Source organism: Loxodonta africana, chromosome 7 (genome assembly GCF_030014295.1).
Source record: "Loxodonta africana isolate mLoxAfr1 chromosome 7, mLoxAfr1.hap2, whole genome shotgun sequence".
NCBI classification, from domain to species: domain Eukaryota; kingdom Metazoa; phylum Chordata; class Mammalia; order Proboscidea; family Elephantidae; genus Loxodonta; species Loxodonta africana.
This window is the reverse complement of record NC_087348.1, coordinates 36,279,290-36,301,453: the sequence shown is the minus strand read 5'-3', so window position 1 is coordinate 36,301,453 and position 22,164 is coordinate 36,279,290. Positions and strand designations below refer to the sequence as shown.

Sequence of the window (22,164 nt, the reverse complement as noted above, 5' to 3'; positions counted from 1 at the left end):
AGTTTCTAATAGTTAAAAGCTAGGAAAGATTAGGACAACTTTACAAATGAGAAATTAAAAATAAAACACAGGAAAAAGGATATGGAAAGAAGTCTGAGCTGAGAGGAAAGCAACTGTTTACAAGTCTGTACACTAAACTAATACACAGACAGTCTTTTAGAGAGGCAGGATGCTGACGGAGAGAAGCAGAGTATGTACAAATACTTGTGCCACAACGACTTCTCCCCCAGATCCACAGTATGATACATACAACCTGTTTGTGTACACTAGGCGTGCCGAGGCCACTTCAAACTATGAGGACTTCCTAGTTTAGTAAACTAAAGCTGCAGGGTGACAGGGGAGTGGGGCAGCTTCATTTGCGACTGCTCTTTATTCTCTCCAGTCTTTTTTTCAAGTCATCAATGTTCGCTGTGGAGGAGGACGATGTGGTCATGGTTCCTGAAGAGTGAGTCTGGTTAGAATCCAGGTCTGAATGCTGGTGCTGCTCCCGCGACTCCCGTAGCTGAGAGAGTTTGCTGTGGAGCATGTCTGTGGAGGAGACGACGGTAGGAACTGCTGGTTTGGAGAGCAAAGAGGTCAAGGGAGGTCGGTCATCTTGCTATTGAGAGAAGAAGAGACATTAAGCAGGTCGAGAAGCAGCTCCAGAACAACATATACCAAGACTGAGCCACCTCTCTGTGGGCCAGCCGTGCCTGACCTGCCTTGTCACTGCCCTCCCAGGCTCACACAGAAGGAAACGAGCAGTACCTTTGTATTGTCGAGACCACATCGCTGTCGGAGGATTTTTAGCCTTTCCAGGTAGACCGATGGTCCTACTTCTTCTCCGTTTGTGTTACCTATGGAGGACATAGTGCTTGTGGGAGTGGGGACACAGGTGACTTCCATCTGGGGGGAGATGCCTAGAGAGGAATATGCAGAAAGAGTGTTCAGATACACACACTCCCCACTTCTAGGCTGCTGCATGATCTGCCACACCAAGGGGAACAATTAAGAATTTCTTGGGGCTTGAATATCTCCACTGTACTTGAAAACTAAATAATCCCTAAGAATCCACCTGGGGTTGATGGTAAAGGGTGCTTTGAAATGTACACGATAAGATTAGTGGGAACTTTAGGAACTCACAAAGAAGGGCAGATGTAACCTGTGCAATCCATCTACATCCCGGGTTATGTAGGAGGTTGTTTTCCAGAATCCCAGGTCTCAGCTCCCTGACTTCGGCAATTCGAATAACCTAAGCTATGCCTGTAATTTCCCAACTGAAGAATGTGAGGACCATAAGTGTTTGGAAGAATGAGTCTAGGTTTGGACCAGGTGACACACAGAGGAAAGCTCTTAATGAAACCTATGAAGGACAGCAAGGAGCTCACTGCTATGGTGCATTTAAGAGGAAGAGGGGGAGAAGCCGAGGTGCCCAAAACGTTAAAGGGGAAAGGGACTGCAACATCTGCAACCCCCATACTACAATCAATATTCTGGCAGGACAGGCAAAAACCAGAAACCGAAACAAAACAAAACACTCATGCCTAAATTTAATGTACCTAAATTTCAGGAAAGCAACAGTCACAAATTGCAGGAATTTAAAATACCTAATTTGAAATTAATGAAAATGAGTGACAGAAGCTAAAAAGACAAGGCACTGGGAGGAAAAACTCCCTTACAGTATATAGGAAAGTAAAATAGGTTACTCTAGAGAAAGAGGATCAAAGACAACAGCCTTCAGTATGGGTTGTACCTCAACATAAAGAAAACAAAAATCTCCACAACTGGAACGAAAAGCAAATAGAGAAAATACTGACGTTGTTAAGGATTTCACCTGACTTGGATCCACAATCAACGCACATGGAAGCAGCAGTCAAGAAATGAAATGATGTATGCATTGGGCACATCTGCTACAAGAGATCTCTTCGACGTGTTGAAAAGCAAAGATGTGACTTTGAGGACTGAGGTGCACCTGACCCAAGCCACGGTGTTTTCAGTCACCTCATATGCATGTGAAAGCTGGACAATGAACAAGGAAGACCAAATTAAAATTGAAGCATTTGAATTATGGTGCTGGTGAAGAATATTGAATATAACATGGACTCCCAGAAAAATGAACAAATCTGTCTTGGAAGAAGTACAGCCAGAGTGTTCCTTGGAAGCAAGGATGGCGAGACTCTGTTTCACGTACTTTGAACGTGTTATCAGGAGGGACCAGCCCCTGGAAGAGGACATCATGCTTAGTAGAGAGTCAGTGAAAAGAGGGAGACCCTCAAGGAGATGGACTGACACAGAGGCTGCAACAATGGGCTCAAACATAACAATGATTATGAGGATGGCGCAGGACCAGGCAGTGTTTTGTTCTGTTGTACATAGGGTCACTGTGAGTCGGAACCGACTTGACGGCACCTAACAACAACAGGGAAAGAGGAATCTTTTAATGTAAAGATCAGAATACTCTGGAGCTGAAAAAATGAAGAACTAGCCTAACAGATGTTTGAATACTTTAAGGCATGAAACCAATTCATTAATTAGTGGGATCACATGCTTGTGCTGCAAAGGTGATGTTTAGGCCAAAAATAACAATCAAATGTTGGACAGCACCAGAAGGGACTTTGGAAATGAGAAAGAGAGGCCTCACTCTGATCAACCAAACTCTGATATATCTATACTTGACATACTATTTGACATTCTGCTTACCACACCCCAGGAAAAAGACTGTTAAACTCTTGGACAAGAGTAACTTAAGGGGTCAAAAGGAAACAAAGAGATGACTTGAGAGAACACAGTTGAACTGGAGCTTCAGCCTGGCAGATGCATGCGGACAGAGAACATGTGAGAACTCCAGTCTGCACTGACTAGAGGGAACTTTTGCAGTTGAGTCTTCATTTTTGATTTAAGATTCTGACAGGTATTTTCTGTCACTAAAACCTCCTAAGGTCTTCCTTTAGTCTCTAGGTCCCCTGGGCAGTAATTCTCAGATACTGGCTTTTCACTGTGGTGACAGTAACATTTCAACTAAATTTTAGGATAAGTATTCATTTAAATCACTCAACAAATACCTAGTGTCTATTATGTACCAAGCAACAAAACAGAAAAATTCCTTGCCCATGTGGATTTTAAATTCTAGCAGAGAGACAGACACCAAACAATTAACCTAATAAGTAGTACATTATATGGTATGTTAAAAAAATATATATGTTAGAGGTGATAAATGCTATGAGGAGTGGGAAGTAGGTTTCAAGTTTTAAATAAGGTCTCACTGAGATGGTGACATCTGGAACAAAGATGTGATGGAGAAAAGGGAGCTACCTACAAGCTCTGGCACAAGAGCCATCTCCACATAAGAAATAGTCATGGCAAAGGCCCTAAGAAGGTACACACTTAGTGTGTTCCAGGAAGAGCAAGGAGGCAGTGGGGGCTGGACTGGAAAGAGTCGGGGAGGGCAGTAGAAAAGGAGATCATAGAGGTATCAGGAGGCCATATAATGTAGGACTTCATTATGGATTAAATTGTGTCCCCCCCAAAATGTGGTATCAACTTGGCAAGACCATAATTCCCAGTATTGTGTCACTGTACACCATTTTATTATCTGAAGTGATTTTCCTGTGTTCTAAATCCAGCTCTATGATGACAACAAGTCAGGATTACAGGCAGTAATGTTAACGAGGCAGAACTCAAATCTACAAGATCAGGTTGTATTTTAAGTCAATCTCTTTTGAGAAGTAAAAGAGAGAAGCAAGTAGAGAGACAGGACCTTCACACCACCAAGAAACAAGAGCTAGGAGAATAACGTGTCCTTTGGACCCGGGGTCCCTGCACTGAGAAGCTCCTTAACTGGGGAAGATTGATGACACAGACCTTCCTCCAGAGCTGACACAGAGAGAAAGCCTTCCCCTGAATTTGGACTTCTAGACTCCTAGACTGTGAGAGAATAAACTTCTCTTTGCTAAAGCCATCCACTTGTGGTATTTCTGTTATAGCAGCACTAGATGCCTCAGACAGACCTCATATACCCTTTGCTTTTGCTGAGTGAAAGGGGGAGCCCTTGGAAAATTTTTGAGAAGAGTTGTTTTGATGCTTGCTATGTGGAGAAATGAATAGAGAGACAAGGGTGTAAACACGGAGATCAGATGGGTAGATGGTGCATAATGGAGGTTGAGATGATGTCTCAGATCAGGGTGGCAGCAGCAAAGGTGATGAGGTGTGGGTGGATTCTGCAGAGTATGCAGGTAGAGCAAAGGATTTCCTGACAGAGAGGAAGAGAAGTTTTGGGTCTTCGCAAACTAGAAGGACAGAGTTGGCATCAACCAAGATGGGGAGGAATGCAAACGGAGCAGGGTTTTTTTTGGGGGGTGGGGAGAGGGGCAGCTGAGATCAGGAGTTTAGCTTTTGACATGTGAAAGTCATGACATCTGCTAGAAACCCAAAGGAGCCCTGGTGGTGCAATGGTTAAGCACTAGGCTACTAACCGAAAGGTCAGCAGTTTGAACCCACCAGCTGCTCTGCAGGACAAAAGACCTAGTGATCTACTCCCATAAAGATTACAGCTTAGGAAACCCTATGGGGCAGTTCCACTCTCTCCTATAGGGTCGTTATGAGTCATGAACGACTCAAAGGCACCTAACCACAACAACTAGAAACCCAAGGGGAGATGTCATGCAGGATACATCAGTCTGGAGATCCGGAGGAGGACTAAGCTGGAGATAAAAAAAAAAAAATGGTTCCCATCAGCATGTAAATGGTATTTAAAGTTATGAGAGTAGATGAATTCATTAAGGGTATGAGAGTAAGAGAAAAGGGATAATCATTGATTGAACCCTGGGGGACACCAATATTACAAGGTTAAGGAGAGTAAGAATCAGCCAAAGACACTGTTATGGTGAATTTCATCCCACAAAAATGTGTTGGAATCCTAATCCCTATACCTGTGGATGTAATCCCATTTGGGAATAGAGTTTTTTTGTTATGTTAATGAGGCCATACCAGTGAAGGGTGTGTCTTAAGGCAATCACTGTTGACCTATAAAAAGAACAGATTAGACACAGAAACAAGCAAGCACAAATGGCGGAAAAGATAGATGCCGCATGAAGATCAAGGAATGCTGAGAAGAACATTACAGAAGTCGAGAAAAGTATTTTCCCCTAGAGCAGATAGACAGAACCTTCCCCCAGAGCTGATACCCTGAACTCAGACTTCTACCCCTCTTAACTATGAGAAAATAAATTTGTTTGTTAAAGTCACCTATTTGTGATATTTCTATCATAGCAGCACTAGAAAACTAAGACAGAAGTCAAAAGGGAACAGCCAGTAAGGCAGACGTTAAACCATGATAGTGTGGAGAAAGTGAGGAGATAGGGAAGCCAAGTGAAGAAATCATCTGAAGGCCAGGGAATGATTATCATTGTCTAATACTGTCAATGACTTCATTAAGTTGACTGAGAATTGACCACAGCATGTAGCAATGTGAAGATCACTGGTGACCTTGACCTCCACATTCATGGATATGAATTTAAACTAATCAAAACTTCAGGTTCCTGAGCTGGAAGCTATTTTGAGCATATTCTGGAGCTACTAGATGAGGGCATTGGTGGTTCAGTGGTAGAATTCGTGTCTATCATGTGGGAGATCTAGGTTCAATTCCCAACCAATGCGCCTCATGTGCAGCCACCACTTGTCAGGCTTGTGTGTTGCTATGAAGCTGAACAGGTTTCCACAGAGCTTCCAGGCTAAGATGGAATAGGAAGAAAGGCCCGGCGATCTACTTCCAAAAATCGGCCAATGAAAACTCTATGGATCACAATGGTTTGATCATGGGGATAGCACAGGACTGGGCAGTATTTTGTTACATTGTGCATGCGGTTGCCATGAGTCAGAGGCCGACTCAATGGCAGCTAATAACAACACCGAAGAAACCATACCTGTTGAAGTAGAAATATGGCCTTTGCCCTCCCGTTCCATCTCAATCATCCGAAGGCCTCTCTCAACATAGTTCTGGAAAAACTGTGAGGAATTTTTTAGAAATGGTTCAATGTCAGCATCTGAATATTTCTTCTTATATTCATACAATTCTGCTAGGCCCTGGTCAACAAGAAAAAGGAAGGGGTGGAGATGGATGTTAGTTAGTGACCCTTTTGCACAAAGCAGATCCCAACTTGGCTTAACTCTTTCCCTCTCACCTCCTTAGTGTTCTCTTTAGAGCCAATCTTCTTAAAAATCTCAGCTAAGAAATCATTCACTTTGGCCTTTGATGACTTCTCATCCTGAAAAGTTGACAAGACAGGAGGAATGACTGTTCAGGTTTGACTTATTAAAGAGGAACCAATGGCAGAATAGGAACTGAATATCTCTCAGAGCCTGGACCTTATTATACATCCTTGCAGATAACGGAAGCACAAACACTGCAGGGTTTGCAGTGGAAACACTAACACTATGGTTACTGAATGCCTCCAGTCTCAGGTTATTAACTACACTTGATGAAGAAGGACCCAGCCCATTCCTTCCCAATTCAACAGAACTCACAGTAGATTTATCTGGTGACCAATGCCTTAGGCACATACATAGAAACTTTCCATGGGGACCAAGAAGCACATAGTTATACTTAGTTTATACTAAAAAATTTCAAGGTAGAAATGGTTACAGCATTGTAGCAGGAGACTGATTATACTGGTCCTTGAACCTTCACCTTAGGCCCAAAGAAAGACAGGCTCCAGATGGCTTACAGCTTTGACAGATTACTTCCAGGACAACCTCATTTCCCTCTCAGTCTTTCAAGTCAGGACACTCACTATTCGAGATGCACCCTTTTCTGTTTCCTTATCAGATTTGCTCCCAGCCTGGTCCATACTGTGTTTCATCATCCGGCAGAGATGGGCCTCTAGCTCAGACTCATTCTTGTTGTCAATCATTGTTAGGTGGTCTAGGATCTGAGGGAGACATATGCACATTCAAATGGTAGTAATGCCACGCCCAGGATGTTCTCTCAGGCTTGCTCAGGGACTGGTTGCTGTTCTTGCTCACCTTGGGCCCTTTTAATTTGCATAAGGTGTGCAGCAGGGTCTTTAGGGTCCTTATGGGAAATTCACTTTTGCATTGCTTCAGCTTCTCTTTGGGGAAGACCTTCATGAAAATGTGTATATCCAGAAGAATTCTGTCCAGGTTAATGCTATTGATGGTATCAGGCAATAATCGAACCATTCTCCAGAGACACTATTGAAAAATGAAACGAACATTTAGAAGGAGTGACTGTAAAGTAAGGATAATTTCTGTCACCATTCATCTTCTCCAAGCTCTGGGACCCCTTCCAAAAGATGGTCAGGAATGTAAATATAGAATATCAAGTCTTTCAAGTTCAGCTGCTAAACCACTTCAACCACGTCACTGGCTGGAGAGACAAGTTATGTATATACATTCCTCGCTCCTACCCCCGCCCCAGTATAAGGGCCTTAAATGATTATAAAAATGTGGAACTTCTGTCTTGGGTGTGCTTGGTACCTGAGCGTAGATTGTTTAATCAAACCTAATCTGAGGAGATAAAATATCTTACACTGTTATAGTGAGTAACAGTATTACAGTGTCATGTTGTGTGTCATCAAGTCAATGCTGACTCATAGCGACCCTACAGGACAGAGCAGAACTGCCCCATGGGGTTTCCTAGGCTGTAATCTTTATGAGAACAGATTGTGAGGTCTTTTCTCCTGTGGAGATGCTGGTGGGTTCAAACCTCTGGCCTTTCAGTTAGCAGCCGAGCACTTAACAATTGTGCCACTAGGGCTCCTTTTACAGTGTCACTGATAAGCTTAATTGGAGTCTCCCATCAAACAGATGAAAATATTATAGGGCTAGACACATCTTTTTTCTACACAGAAATGACCTTTGTCTCAAAACAAGGCATTAACTTCTAGGGTTGGGTTTCAAACTTCCTGCCTTTTGATTCTAGGAGAATTGGTAAGATATTTACAAAATAGCTCTTCCTGTTCACTTTTGAGACCAATATTATTCAGGAATTGTTTAGGCATGAACTCGGGGCATAAATTAAAAAAAAAAAATTAGAGTAAGGGAAAATTGAAGACCAACTAATTTTTCAAGTGGGTCTTGGCTGATCTGTTTCTATGCCTTAGCTTTAACTCCTCGCTCCCCACTTTAACTAAGTGGCTGCATCTTTGAAAGAAAAGAGATCAAATCATTTCAACTTCACCTTCATAACAAGCTCTGAGAATTTGGGAGAACTGGCTGTTGCTAGCAGACTGTCTTGGAGCAAAACAAGTAGGGCACTGGAAAGAAAGAAAAAAAAAAAGAACCAACACATCAGCATAAGTTTCAAACCTGCATTCCACCTAAAGTCAGTCACTGAAAGGCAATTGAAATTCTACAGTCTTTTTTTTTTGAATTCTAGAAAACCATGATATGGATGGCTTACTGAGTTGTTACTAGATTTAGCTTTTGTCTCAGGCTGGAATACCTTTGGTCCATAAGGAGAAGAGTAAGAAATCAACTTGGTAGGCAAATGTAAACTTACAACTGATCTATGGACTTTTTGGTTTCTAGGTGTAGACAAAACAGCCTGTAGGCTGTTCCAGGCTCTAATGCTGAGAGAACAGATTTACCTCAGAATGTTGGTCTGGTCTGATTTCTCCAGAACCTTCACCACCAAGAGGTTCACAGAGCGAATCACCTGTTGTCCTTCCTCTAGATCTTCAATTCGAGAATCCAGCATTAAGGTGATAAGGCCATGCATCAGGTCCTTCAGTACTCCAGTGGAAGCCTCCCGGGCTAGGCTCTCTATCTGAAACAGCTACCCAGGCACAACTGTGTTAGGGAGGTATAAAACTAAATATATGGAGTTATTACAGTTATTGTAAGGTAAACATAGGTGGTGTATTTTTTAAAAAATAATTTATTTGTTGTTGTTGAGAATATACACAGTACACCAATTCAATAATTTCTACATGTACAATTCAATGACATTGATTACATTCTTCAAGTTGTGCAATCATTCTCACCTTTTCTGAATTGTTCCTCCTGTATTAACATAAACTCACTGCCCCCTAAGTTTCCCATCTAATCATTCCAGTTGCTGTTGTCACTTGTGGGTAGCATACTCTAATATTCATTTAAATACATTAAAAAAAATTCAGACTACTGAGAAAAAATAAAAATCAACACAAACCCCCAAAGCCTCCAGTAATAACCAAAATCAACTGATGTGTCTCCTTAGTTTATAAAATATTTCTAAAGTGAGCACATTTCTCTGTATAAAGGCAGCCAGGGCCTACCATGCCTGATGAAGAAACTGGCAGGAAGCAGAATTCTAGGTAGTTTGAAGCATTCTACTTTATATCCTAGTAATAAGGTCAGCTGGAGTATAGTCCAATATCCAATAGAAGTAGTCAGTGGCTTGCTATACCATGCAAGTAAATTCTACCATGTGATACAGGTCTCAATGGAACATCTGTGCACTGACTTGGGCTTTAGACCTTGGGTGGGATGAGGGACTGGAGGGAAGTTCAGTCTGTAGAGGTGCTCTTACCGAAATCATGTTGCCAATGATACAGCTATACAACTTGATGATCTCATCCTTCTCCAATTTCTCATCTGCCATGTGTGTGTTGTAGATGAGCCTTAGCTGCATAAACGTGGCTATCAGAAACTGATCAATGTGGCCAGACATAGCTTCAGCTTTGTCTTCCTGTCTCAGGACCTCATCAATCTGATAACAAAAAATCCAAGATGCATTTTTCAAGCTTCATTCTTCTAAGTAGCAGGAAGACATTGCAAGGAACCTCTCTGTAAAAAATATTTATTGGCAAAGCTCTTCGAATATATTAGCTGGAAAAAAACCCAGTCACTTTACATATAAATAACTAGTCCTTCGGGATTCAATCATTCAACAAATATTTACTGAGCAAGATACTGTCAGGTGAATTAGTCACCAATCCTATTCCAATAATCCCCGTGATTAAATGTTCTATTTATAACAATGCCTTTATATCCATTATCTTATTTGATCATCCCAACAGCTCTGTGATATTAAGATCTCCATTTACTAGATGAAAAGAGTGAGGTTCACAAAGATCAGACTGCTGAGTCCAACATGAAACTCAGATCTCCCACATCCTGGTCCAGTGCTCTTTTTGGTTCAGTACATTGATGGTCATTAATAATGTTACTACGTAGGGAAAAAAAACAAAACTCCTATTTACTATAGTGAAAAACAACTTTATTTTTACCAGAACCCCCCAAAAAACACACAGAGACAACCATGATCAATCATCAGTGACCATCCTTTCATGCAGGGTCACCATAATGCACAACTGCAGGGAGCACCAAATTTCACAATGTAGCCCATGTTCCAAGAGGTGACATTTATATATATTACAATGTGAATGGTGCCCCCTGGAACTGTGGAAGCTAGTGGTCCTTTCATTGATCTCTTTATGCATGTACACCCCATATGTACACACACATTTATTTCATATAACTGGGCCTATTTAACAATACTGTTTCAACATGGACACCATAAAAAAAAAATTGTTGCTGTTAGGTACCATTGAGTCAATTCTGACCCATAAAAAAATATACAACCATATGAAATGCTGCCCAGTCCTGCGTCATCCTCACAATCATTGCTGTGTTTGTGCCCATCACTGTAGCCACTGTGTCAATCCATCTCATTGAAGGTCTTCCTCTCTTTCACTTACTCTCTACTTTACCAAGCATGATGTCCTTCTCCAGGGACTATTCCCTCCTGATAACATGCTCAAAGCACATGAAATGAAGTCTTGCCATCCTTGCTTCCAAGAAACATTCTGGCTGTACTTCCTCCAAGACAGATTTGTTCATTCTCCTGGCAGTCCATGGTATATTCAATATTCTTTGCCAACATCATAATTCAAACAGATCGGGTCTTCCTCATTCACTGTCCAGCTTTCACACGCAAATGAGGCGATCGAAAATATCAAGCCTTGAATCAGGTGCACCTTAGTCCTTAAAGTGACATCTTTGCTTTTTAACAGTTTAAAGAGGTCTTTCGCAGCAAATTTGCCCAATGTAATACATTATTTGGCTTCTTGACTGCTGCTTCCCCAAGGAAACCTGGTGGTGCAGTGGTTAAGTGCTTGGCTGCTAAGCAAAAGGTTGGTAGTTCAAATCCACCAGCTGCTCCAGAGGAGGAAGATTCGGCAGTCTGCTTCTGAAAAGATTTACAGACCTTGCAAACCCTATGGGGCAGCTGTACTCTGTCCTACAGGGTTTCTATGAGCCAGAATCGACTCCACGGCAATGGGTTTGTTTTTCTTCTATGGTTTACTCCCCACCTTTTCCCAAGGTTATCAACATTAACAATATAATACATATTCTTTCATGTTCACAGAATTATATACAACCGTATGTGCACACATATTTAGGGTCAACGTTTGGGACGTTGTTTATTGTAGAAGACTACACTATATATACTTTTCTGCATCTAGCCGTTCTCATTCAATAGAAAATTATGAAAATCCCTAAAGTCAACAGGAACAGTTCTAATTTTTAAAGACTATATAATAGTCCATGTATGCATGTACCAAAATTTATTCAGCCATTCCCTTATGGATGAACTTTCAGTGTGCTTCTAGTTTGTTTTTTGTTCACTAGAAATGTTACAATGAACATCTTTGTGTGTGTATATATATGTGCATGTGTATGTGTACGTTGTTGTTGTTATATGTTGAGGAGTCAGTTCTGACTCACAGTGACCCTATGTACAACAGAATGAAACACTGCTCAGTCCTGCGCTGTCCTCACAACCCATTGCTATGTTTCAGCCCATTCTTACAGCCTCTGTGTCAATCCACCTCGATGAAGGTCTTCCTCTTTTTTGCCGACCCTCTGCCTTACCAAACATGATGTCCTTCTCCAGGGACTGGTCCTTCTTGATAACATGTCTAAAGTGTGTGAGACGAAGTCTCGCCACCCTTGCTTCTAAGGAGCATTCTAGCTGTACTTCATCCAAGATAGACTTGTTTGTTCTTCTGGCAGTCCATGGCATATTCAATATGTTTTGCCAACACCATAATTCAAAGGCCTCAATTCTTCTTCAGTCTTCCTTATTCGCTGCCCAGCTTTTGCATGCATATGAGGCAACTGAAAATATCATGGCTTTGGTCAGGTGCATCTTAGTCCTCAAAGTGACACCTTTTCTTTTCAACACTTAAAGAGGTTTTTTGCAGCAGTATGTGTATACACACACACACATATACATATATACACACACACTCACATTTTTATTCATAAGAGTCCAAAGAGTGTAACTATTCAGACTGAAGGGTAAAGCATTTTAATTACAATAGATATTGCTATGTTGCTTTCTAAAACAATAAAAGCACCAACAACTCACATCTCTACATTTAATGTATAAGGATATTTTCCCAGCATCTGTATCATTACTTTTTGCCAATCTGAATGCTTAAAGTGGTATCTTGTTTTACTTTAATTTGCATTCGTGTGTGTGTGGAGGGGAGGGGACAGAACATCTTTTAAAGTTTTTTAAGGTCATTTCGGTATCTTCTGTGATTTGTCTATTGATAGCCTTTGGTCATTTTCTACTGGGTTCTCTTTCTCAAGAGTTTATAAGAACTCTATCTACTATAGCTATTAACCCTTTATCATATGTGTTGCAAATATATTTCACACCACTTCACCTGTTTATTGGCAGTATATGGTAACTTCCTCCAAACTAAAAATTTTACAATTTTATAAAATCTAAAATTGTGTTTTCTCTTTAGGTTCTGGGTTTCTTGCCTTATTTTTAATGATCTCCATTTACCTCCATTATGTCCTTTATAACAAAAGACCATTTTAGAATCTGTACTGCATTTAGTTGATTTTCTCTTTAGTGTCTCTTCAGTCTGGAACACTTTCTCAGTCTTTCCTTAACACTTTTGAAAGGTACAGACCAGTTACTTTGTAAAGTGTTCTTCAATTTGCATTTTTCTGATGTTTTTTCATGATTAGAGTCAGGTCACACACTGTTAGCAGGAATACTATCAGAGTGATGCTGAATTCTTTTCACTGAATCCTTTTGGGTGGCACATGATTTCATTTTGTACCACTATTCATGATACTCATTCTGATCATTTGATTAAGGTGGTGTCTACTAGGCTTCTTGTTATGGATGGAATTATATCACCCCAAAATACGTGTTGTAAATCCTAACCTCTATGGCTGTGGTTATAACCCCACTTGGGAAAGGGTTGTCTTTGTTATGTCAATGAGACAGGACTAGTGTAGGGTGTATCTTGAGTCAATCTCTTTTGAGATACATAAAGAGATTAAATAAGTGACCAGACAGACATGGGGTAAGACAGATGCCAAGACACATGGAGATCTTTAAGGAAATAGAAAGCAGAAGCTAAGAGACAAGAACCTTCCTCCAGAGTCAACACAGACATAAAGCCTTCCCCTAGAGCTGGCACCGTATTATGATGACATGTGCAAAGACCTGGATATAGAAAACCCAAAGGGAAGAACACGCTCAGCATTTCTCAAGCTGAAAGGACTGAAGAAAAAATCCAAGCCTTGAGTTGCAATACTGAACGATTCTATGGGGAAAATATTAAACAATGCAGGAAGCATCAAAAGAAGATAGAAGGAACACATAGAGTCACCATACTAAAAAGAACTGGTCAATGTTCTACTATTTCAGGAGGTAACATATGATCAGGAATGGATGGTACTGAAGGAAGAAGTCCAAGCTGCATTGAAGGCATTGGCGAAAAACAAGGATCCAGGTATTGAGTGAATACCAAATGAGATGTTTCAACAATGAGATGCAGCACTGAAGTGCTCACTCTTCTATGCCAAGAAATTTGGAAGAAAGCCACCTGGCCAACCAACTGAAGAGGTCCATATTTATGCCTATTCCCAAGAAAGGTGATCCAATTGAATGTGGAAATTACAGAACTATCACATGCAAGCAAAATTTTGCTGAAGATCATTCAAAAGCAGCTGCAGCAGTATATTGACAGGGAACTGCCAGAAATTCAAGCTAGATTTAGAAGAGGACGTGGAACCAGGGATATCATTGCTGATGTCAGATGGATCCTGACTAAAAGCAGAGAATACCAGAAAGATGTTTACCTGTGTTTTATGGACTACGCTAAGGTATTCAACTGTGTGGATCATAACAAACTATGGATAAACATTGCGAAGAATGGGAATTCCGGAACACTTACTTGTGCTCATGAGGAATCTGTACATGGATCAAGAGGCAGTCGTTCAAACAAAACAAGGGGATACTACATGGTTTAAAGTCAGGAAGGGTGTGCGTCAGGGTTGTATCCTTTCACCATACCTATTTAATCTGTATGCTGAGAACTGGACTATATGAAGAAGAACAGGGCATCAGGATTTGAGGAAGACTCATTAACAACCTGCGATATGCAGATGACACAACCTTACTTGCTGAAAGTGAAGAGGACTTGAAGCACTTATTGATGAAGATCAAAGACCACAGTCTTCAGTATGGATTACACCTCAACATAAAGAAAACAAAATCCTCACAACTAAACCAATAAGCAACATCATGATAAACAAAGACTGAGGTTGTCAAGGATTTTGTTTAACTTGGATCCACAATCAACAGCCATGGAAGCAGCAGTCAAGAATCAAAAGATGCATCGCACTGGGAGAATTGGCTACAAAAGACCTCTTCAAAGTGTTGAAAACCAAAGACGTCACCTTGAGGGCTAAGGTGCACCTGATCCAAGCCATGGTGTTTTTAATTACCTCATATGCATGCGGAAGCTGGACAATGAATAAAGAAGACCAAAGAAGAACTGACGCCTTTGAATTGTGGTGCTGGCAAAGAATACTGAATATACCATGGACTGCCAAAAGAATGAACACATCTATCCTGGAAGAAGTACAACCAGAATGCTCCTTAGAAGCAAGGATGGCAAAACTACGTCTCATATACTTCTGGACATGCTATTAGGAGGGATCAGTCCCTGGAGAAGGCCATGATGTTTGATAAAGTAGAGGGTCAGCGAAAAAGAGGAAGAGCCTCAATGAGATAGATTGACAGAGTGGCTGCAACAATGGGCTCAAGCACAGCAACAACTGTGAGGATGGTGCATGACCAGGCAGTATTTCGTTTTGTTGTGGACAGGGTTGCTATGAGTTAGAACCAACCTGATGGCACCTAACAACAACAACAACAACTGACTTGTCGTTTCCTACTGCATTAAATTTTATTGACTTCAATAAATTTATTGAATTTTATTTGATTTATAACTCGTTACTATCATTATTTATTTTGATGCTCAAATTGTCTCCCACTCAGACATAGGGAGTCCATTCCAGATGGCCCTTGTGTCCTTCTGACATGTCCCCATCATTCTTTGAGCCTGTTCCTGCTCTCTGGCGCAACAAAGTGTTCTAGGCTTATCTTGTACTTTCCCTGCCTCAGCCCTGCAATCAGCCATTTTTACAAGGAGCCCTCATTTCTTTTAGTGGAAAATGGCATTTACAAGACAAATACCTGAACACTAGGTATGCTCTTAGTTTTTGGGGTGTTGCTGTTTTCAGGTCCTCTAAGTGAAGTGCGGAAACCCTGGTGGTATAGTGGTTAAGTGCTACAGGTGTTAACCAAAAGGTCAGCAGTTTGAATCCACCAGATGCTCCCTGGAAACCCTATGGGGCAGTTCTACTCTGTCCTATAGGGTTGCAATGAGTCAGAATAGACTCGACAGCAGTGGGTTTGGTTTTTTGTTTTTTAAGTGAAAGTGCTAGGGAATATATGTATATTATATACCTATATGTGTATATTTTATATCTATATACTTGTATGGAAACCCTGGTGGTGTAGCGGTTAAGTGCTACGGCTGCTAACCAAGAGGTTGGCAGTTCAAATCCACCAGGCGGTCCTTGGAAACTCTATGGGGCAGTTCTACTCTGTCCTATAGGGTCGCTATGAATCAGAATCGACTCGACGGCAGCGGGTTTGGTTTTTGGTTTTATATACCTGTATATCTCTCTATATATTTTATATATACATTTACATCTATATTTCTCCATACATTGCAAACCATGAGTTCATACTGATGCATCTACTTCTGGTTGAACCCCAGACTTCATTCTATTTTGTTCTCCTTTGTTATTTGTAACTCCCTTCTCTGACAGTGAGAAACCTGGCTGCCATTATCCTCATTATATTATCTAACTAATCTCTGTGTGTACGTAACCAATATCCCATCTCTGCCACCAGCCCCAACCCCCCACGCAGATGACCTCTTCTCTTGCTTCAGCTGATTCCCCAGCTGAACCCTATCGCATCCCCCGTAACACCCATGGACATCCTCCTTACAGCGTGCTGGCTCTGACTCCCCACTCTTCATCAGCCCTCCTGCGTGGAGGCCCTCCTCACAGTACATGGGCTCCACTACGTCACTGTGAGCTTCTGTGGCTCCCTACTTCCACCTCCTTGCCACAACTGTGGATGCCTGCCTTGTTCTGCTCCACCTAACATAATGGCTTTAGGACTGGATTATTAGGGAAGGGAAGCAGAGGAAGAGGAGTTATTTGTTTTGTTTTTTTTTTTTAACAAAAAACATGTAGCTTCTTAAAATTCTCTAATGGCTTCCTATCGCAGTTAAAATCCAAACAACTTATCCTGAGGCTTTCAAAGCCCTATATGATCTGGACTCTGCCTACCCCTCAAACCTCATTCTGTACCATTCTCCCTTGCCCACTCTGCTCAAGGCATACAGGCCTTCAAATGATCCTTCTGCTTGGAATGATCTGCACATTTCTGTTATTCAGCTTTTCTGTAACCACTCAGTCCAAGTAACTACTCAGTCTCTCTCCCTCCATTTTAGTGATATTTACACAGTAGTTACAATTATCTGGTATTTTCTTGTTTATTTGTCTCTATTCATAAAATCTGAGGAAGTACCATGACAGTTGGCCCCTACTTGCTCACTGCTGTTACTCCAGCCTCTGGTGAATGAATACAGTTATAAAAATGTGAGGCTCTATTAGAGCTATATCCTGTTGCACTTGAGTGGTCCCTGTGCATTTTTTTCGCCAGAGTGGTACTGAATATTGCCTGCATCTCCTAACGCTGTGATTCCATCAGTGTGTAACCCATAACTTCACAGCCTCTACATCCAGCAATGGAATCACTGTTGTGGGTAGCACTCCCATTACCTGAGTCAGAGCTTGGATGCTTGTGCTGATGTCACCGCTGGCTACTTGGGAGATAATGAAATTGATTGTGGACGCTGTATTACTGTGCATGTCATCAAAGTGTGGAGAAACAGCCCGGATCCTAGACAGCAGAGCAAAGGGAAAAATTTAATCCTGATTACAAGACATCCTAGTAAATTGGAATTATGCAATTCCCCACTAGGGCCAAGTCTTACCAAAGAACTGCTGTAGTGAGATAGTAATCAGTTCTAAAAAGTTTTAGTGGTACACTACCAGCAGAGAAGGATCCCTGGTGGTGCAGTAGTTTGGTTGCTAACCAAAAGGTCACTGGTTCGAACCTACCAACTGCTCCGCAGGAGAAAGATGTGGCAGTCTGCTTCCGTAAAGAGTTACAGTTTTGGAAACCCTATGGGACAGTTCTACTCTGTCCTATACGGTCACTATGAGTTGGAATCAACTTGACGCCAATGTGTTTGGTTTTTGTTTGATAAGCAGAAAACTCTTTCCGTGTATGCACTCTGATGATCAACCACTTATATTTACATCAAAGACTTCAACTTACTTGGGTTCAGGAATGAGGACCGGTTCGAAAATATCATCTAGTTTGTGCTGGACAAGTTCGGGCATCTCACATCGGACTGTACCACTGTCATTCTCAATCTCATCTAGATCCAGCTGGAATTCTCGGCGAACCGTCTGGGCTGCCTCAGGATGCCCACTCATGCTTCGGGCTTGGCTAAGGGAAGCAAAGGAGGCTGCTGAACTAAAAGAAACTTCTTAACCAAAAGGCAAGAGTAGCACTGCCAGTTGCCCCAAAGCTTTAAGACAGATGTTCAACTTCTGGTTTCAGCTCCCCTGAATGATGTAAGTCCTTGAGTCTAAGCAAGTATCTCCAGTGGACAACATCACTGGTTCATGATTATGCTGACAGCAGATAACCTGCACTTACATTACCTGCCAACTTACAAGTATTCACTTTAGTTCACTAAAGCCAACAATCCTTTGTATTATTGTTCTAGATGGGGCAGAAAATAATAATGTACACATAATACTTATATTGACTCAAAGCTCACTTCTTATGGGTAAAAATATAAGAGAAATCTAGACTGGGCGGTTCTTTTCCACCAAATCAGCCAGTGTCTAAATTTTTCCAACCATGAGCATCATTCCATGCAGTGTTCAGTACATCTCATACTTCGAGGGATAGTGAGTCACCTCTGTTCTGAAATGTTCATTCCTGGCAGGTCAGAGAAAGCACTACATCCAAACAATAGGTATTTAGTTTCCAAATTCACACTGGTTACAATTATATTCAAAATAGAGCTGTCCTGCTTAGAAAGCAGTATCTTGAGTCCCTAAGCCAATTCTGGGGTGCATGCGTTTTAGTTAGCCTTGTCTAAAGAACAAGAGCCTAAGCACAACCAAATATAACATAAGGAAAAAGGTGAATCAATATTTTAGTCACATGACACTGAGTTGCCATGTGTCTGCCAGCCAATGAGCTTCTGTGGAAGGCTTGATTTATGGGATACTTATGGACACCCTCCACCCTGGTTATAAACTCTAAGTCAGTCAGTCACCCTCCAGAGGGGATGAATCCAAGTCAGAAGTTAGAAAGATATAAGGGCCCTGCTAATGAGAAGTTAGCAGGCAGTACTTACATCCTATAAGTGCGATACATAATTCTGTCCACGGAAAAGCAGTGAAAGAAGGCACAAGACCATTTAGAAGTGGTTTTGAGACAAAGACAAAGACAATGAAGACTGAAGGAATAAACGTTTGGTTACAAGCCATTTACCCAGACACTCTGTCATGCATGATAATGGCTACAAGAACTCAAGATTACGTTACAAGACAAGCTCTGAGCACATAAGGCAAAGTCCATAGAGACACTGTCAGACAACTTTCTCTATTTACATACTTGAGCTTGGAGGACATGTCCTCAGTTGGTCCCTTGCGTAGCATGTTGGCATTAGAGCTTATGTTCTGTGTGCGCTGAGGTTTCTCTTCCACCTGTTTTATTGGGGCAGCAGAGGGCCTCTTTGCTGATCGCTTAATCCTCTCCTCGAGCATGCTCATATCCTTTTCAGAAAGCTGTCAAAAGAGACCACATTTTAATTTATTCGCACACACCTCTACTAGAATATGAGGAGAATTAAAAATCTAATCAGAAAACTCAAGAATATCCATTTTTCATATCTAAGCAAATTGAATTGACAATTTTAGGACAAGTTTATTTCCAAAACACTGTCTTCATTTTAAAATCAACCACTGCTAGTATCTGACTAGCTGTAATAACACACATAAAAAAAGGAAAGAATACAGAAGAGAAAGCTATTAATAACTACAAATTAAAAGGTCAAAAAATTAAAGGATGCTTGCCTATTTTTGTTTTGTCACTGCTGTGTGACTATGGGCAAGGAACTTTAGTTTACTTGTAAAATGCTCACCTGCTTTATCTCCTTCACTGGGTTGTAGAGAGGATTTAACTAGATAATACAAATCAAAATACTTAAGCAGAGTGTAAATCTACAGAGATATTAAGAAGTAACTGGGAGGGGGCCAAGATGGCTGACTAGGTAGACGCTACCTCGGATCCCTCTTGCAACAAAGACTCGGAAAAACAAGTGAATCGATCACATACATGACAATCTACGAACCCTGACCAACAAACACAGACTTAAAGAGTTGACCTGAGTGACAGAGACGGAGAATGAACAACTACGGGGAAGCAGAGACTGTTTTCAGAGCCTGGAGCCAGCGTCCCAGTCAGGTAACCTTGGCGCCGAGCTTAGGACTGGGCGCAGGGGAGCTGAACACAACATCCTGTGAGGGTGCAAACACGGGGCGCAGCCCTAACCCCCTGAACTGACCCCGGAAGGGGGCCCAGCCGGTTCATGCGGGCGGCGCGGCGACGTGCCTGGCGGGAGGAGAAGTCCCTGGGAGGCAGCGACTGGTTTTGGAGCCAGAAGTGCAGCGTCCCAGACGCTGGGCTTTGGACTGGCAGCAGAGGAACTGACTGCGGCTTCTGCGGGCCTAACCCTTGGGGGCAATCTCTACCCAGCCAGCACACATAGGTGACACGCCCCTCAGGAATCTCAGATAAAATAGTCATCCCAAGCAAGATAAGTAACTTTGTCTATATTCCCGGGGGCTACTCTCTCCTGTTTTTCTGAACGCTCCCCTCCCTTTCCCAGGCGGCTTCATTAACATTGGAATTTCCTGAGCCAGAGGGAGAACTGCTCTGCAGTTTATCTTTTCCCTTTTTTTTCGGTCTTTTCCTAACCCATTCTTCCAGCCTGAGAGAAGCAACCAAAAAAAACCCAGGGACCAAAAATCCTTCCCTAATTGGACTAAAAACACAGAACCAGCTCCAGCCAAGCATATGTGATCCACAGACTCAGGCTTTCATACCTACAGGGAACAAGGTGCCTATTATAATGCAAAGGCATTTCTGATAGGGATCTGACTGCATTTGTTTTTTAGTGGATTTACTGGAAAGACAAGTTTTCCAGGTCTGATATCTCTGCGTATTCAACAGAGCCCTCACTGACCCACAACAGGGAACTGATGGCTGAAGCTCCCCCCAGACCACCTTAGCCTCCTGCCTTAGGGGTCTAACGAGGGTGACACCTACCAATCTGTAGAGGTACTTGCATTGGGGGCCTAAGGTACAGCTGCAGACCCCACCCACCAAGGTGCTTTAGGAATAGAGACACACCTACCTCACTGACACTTGGGGGAAGCCTGTCAGCATCCTGCCCCCCCCAGACTGTGAACCCCAGCTGCTACTAGAATCTGGTGCACACAACTATCACCACCACTTCTCAAGGTAGATAGGTGATAGGGTGCATCACACACTTGATGACCCAAAATCAGACTCGTCTCAAGAATAGTGAATGGACTCAGACATATATATCTGGTAACAGCCCAAACCAGCTGGTAATAGGTCATAAGTAAGTCAAGGGCTACAACAATCAAGACAGCACAATCTAGTAGCCCATCCACGTATATTGAAAGAAAACAAAACAAGATAAGACTCAGTGAGCAAACACAGAATAAATCACTACAATATCTTAGTGATGGCTCGGAGACAGCAGTCGATATCAAACCACATAAAGAAGCAGACCATGACTGCTTCTACAACCTCCCGAAACAAAAGAATCAAAATCTTTCCCAAATGAAGATACAATCCTGGAATTATCAGATACAGAATATAAAAAACGAATTTACAGAATGCTTCAAGACATCAGGGATGACCTCAGAAATGAAATAAGGCAATCTGCAGAACAAGCCAAGGAACACACTGACAAAACAGTTAAAGAACTCAAAAAGATTATTCAAGAACATAGTGGAAAAATTAATAAGCTGCAAGAATCCATAGAGACAGCATTCAGAAATCCAAAAGATTAACAATAAAATTACAGAATTAGACAATGCAATAGGAAGTCAGAGGAGCAGACCAGAGCAATTAGAACACAGAGTGGGAAATCTGGAGGACCAGGGAATTAACACCAACATAGCTGGAAAAAAAATCAGATAAAAGAATTAAAAAAAATGAAGAAAACCTAAGAATCATTTGGGACTCTATCAAGGATAACTTGCGTGTGACTGGAGTCCCAGAACAGGGAGGGAGGACAGAAAACACAGAGAGAATAGTTGAAGATCTGCTGACAGAAAACTTCCCTGACATCATGAAAGACGAAAGGATTATCTATCCAAGATGCTCATCGAACCCCATTTAAGATTGATCCAAAAAGAAAAACACCAAGACATATTATCATCAAACCTGACAAAAACAAAGATAAAGGGAAAATTTTAAAAGCAGCCAGGAATAAAAGAAAGGTCTCCTACAAAGGAGAATCAATAAGAATAAGTTCAGACTACTCAAAAGAAACCATGCAGTAAAGAAGGCAATGGGATGACATATACAGAACACTGAAGGAGAAAAACTGCCAGCCAAGGATCATATATCCAGCAAAACTCTCTCTGAAATAT

The 22,164-nt window shown here is 41.7% G+C and overlaps 1 protein-coding gene and 1 non-coding gene across 5 annotated transcripts in view; both read right to left on the bottom strand.

Annotated features, from left to right (window-relative positions):
- Window positions 1–53: 53 nt before the first annotated feature.
- CKAP5 (cytoskeleton associated protein 5) overlaps window positions 54–22,164 on the bottom strand; it is a 113,252-nt gene continuing 91,141 nt past the window's right edge. For 3 of the 4 annotated variants that reach the window (XM_003412252.4, XM_064288188.1, XM_064288187.1), the window contains 12 exons: window positions 19,088–19,260; window positions 17,729–17,902; window positions 17,167–17,287; window positions 9,509–9,688; window positions 8,586–8,773; window positions 8,177–8,252; window positions 7,000–7,188; window positions 6,768–6,905; window positions 6,159–6,242; window positions 5,901–6,060; window positions 748–899; window positions 54–598 (listed from right to left, as the gene is read on the bottom strand). In XM_003412252.4, the coding sequence (XP_003412300.2) occupies window positions 353–598; window positions 748–899; window positions 5,901–6,060; window positions 6,159–6,242; window positions 6,768–6,905; window positions 7,000–7,188; window positions 8,177–8,252; window positions 8,586–8,773; window positions 9,509–9,688; window positions 17,167–17,287; window positions 17,729–17,902; window positions 19,088–19,260 (1,881 nt within the window). In that variant the 3' untranslated portion in view covers window positions 54–352. The remainder of the gene's footprint in view (window positions 599–747; window positions 900–5,900; window positions 6,061–6,158; window positions 6,243–6,767; window positions 6,906–6,999; window positions 7,189–8,176; window positions 8,253–8,585; window positions 8,774–9,508; window positions 9,689–17,166; window positions 17,288–17,728; window positions 17,903–19,087; window positions 19,261–22,164) is intronic. The other variant, XM_010592087.3, reaches the window with a different exon arrangement.
- On the bottom strand, window positions 17,012–17,116 carry LOC111751260 (small nucleolar RNA SNORD67). Its single transcript, XR_002786350.1, has one exon. It is a non-coding gene; the product is annotated as a small nucleolar RNA SNORD67 (small nucleolar RNA).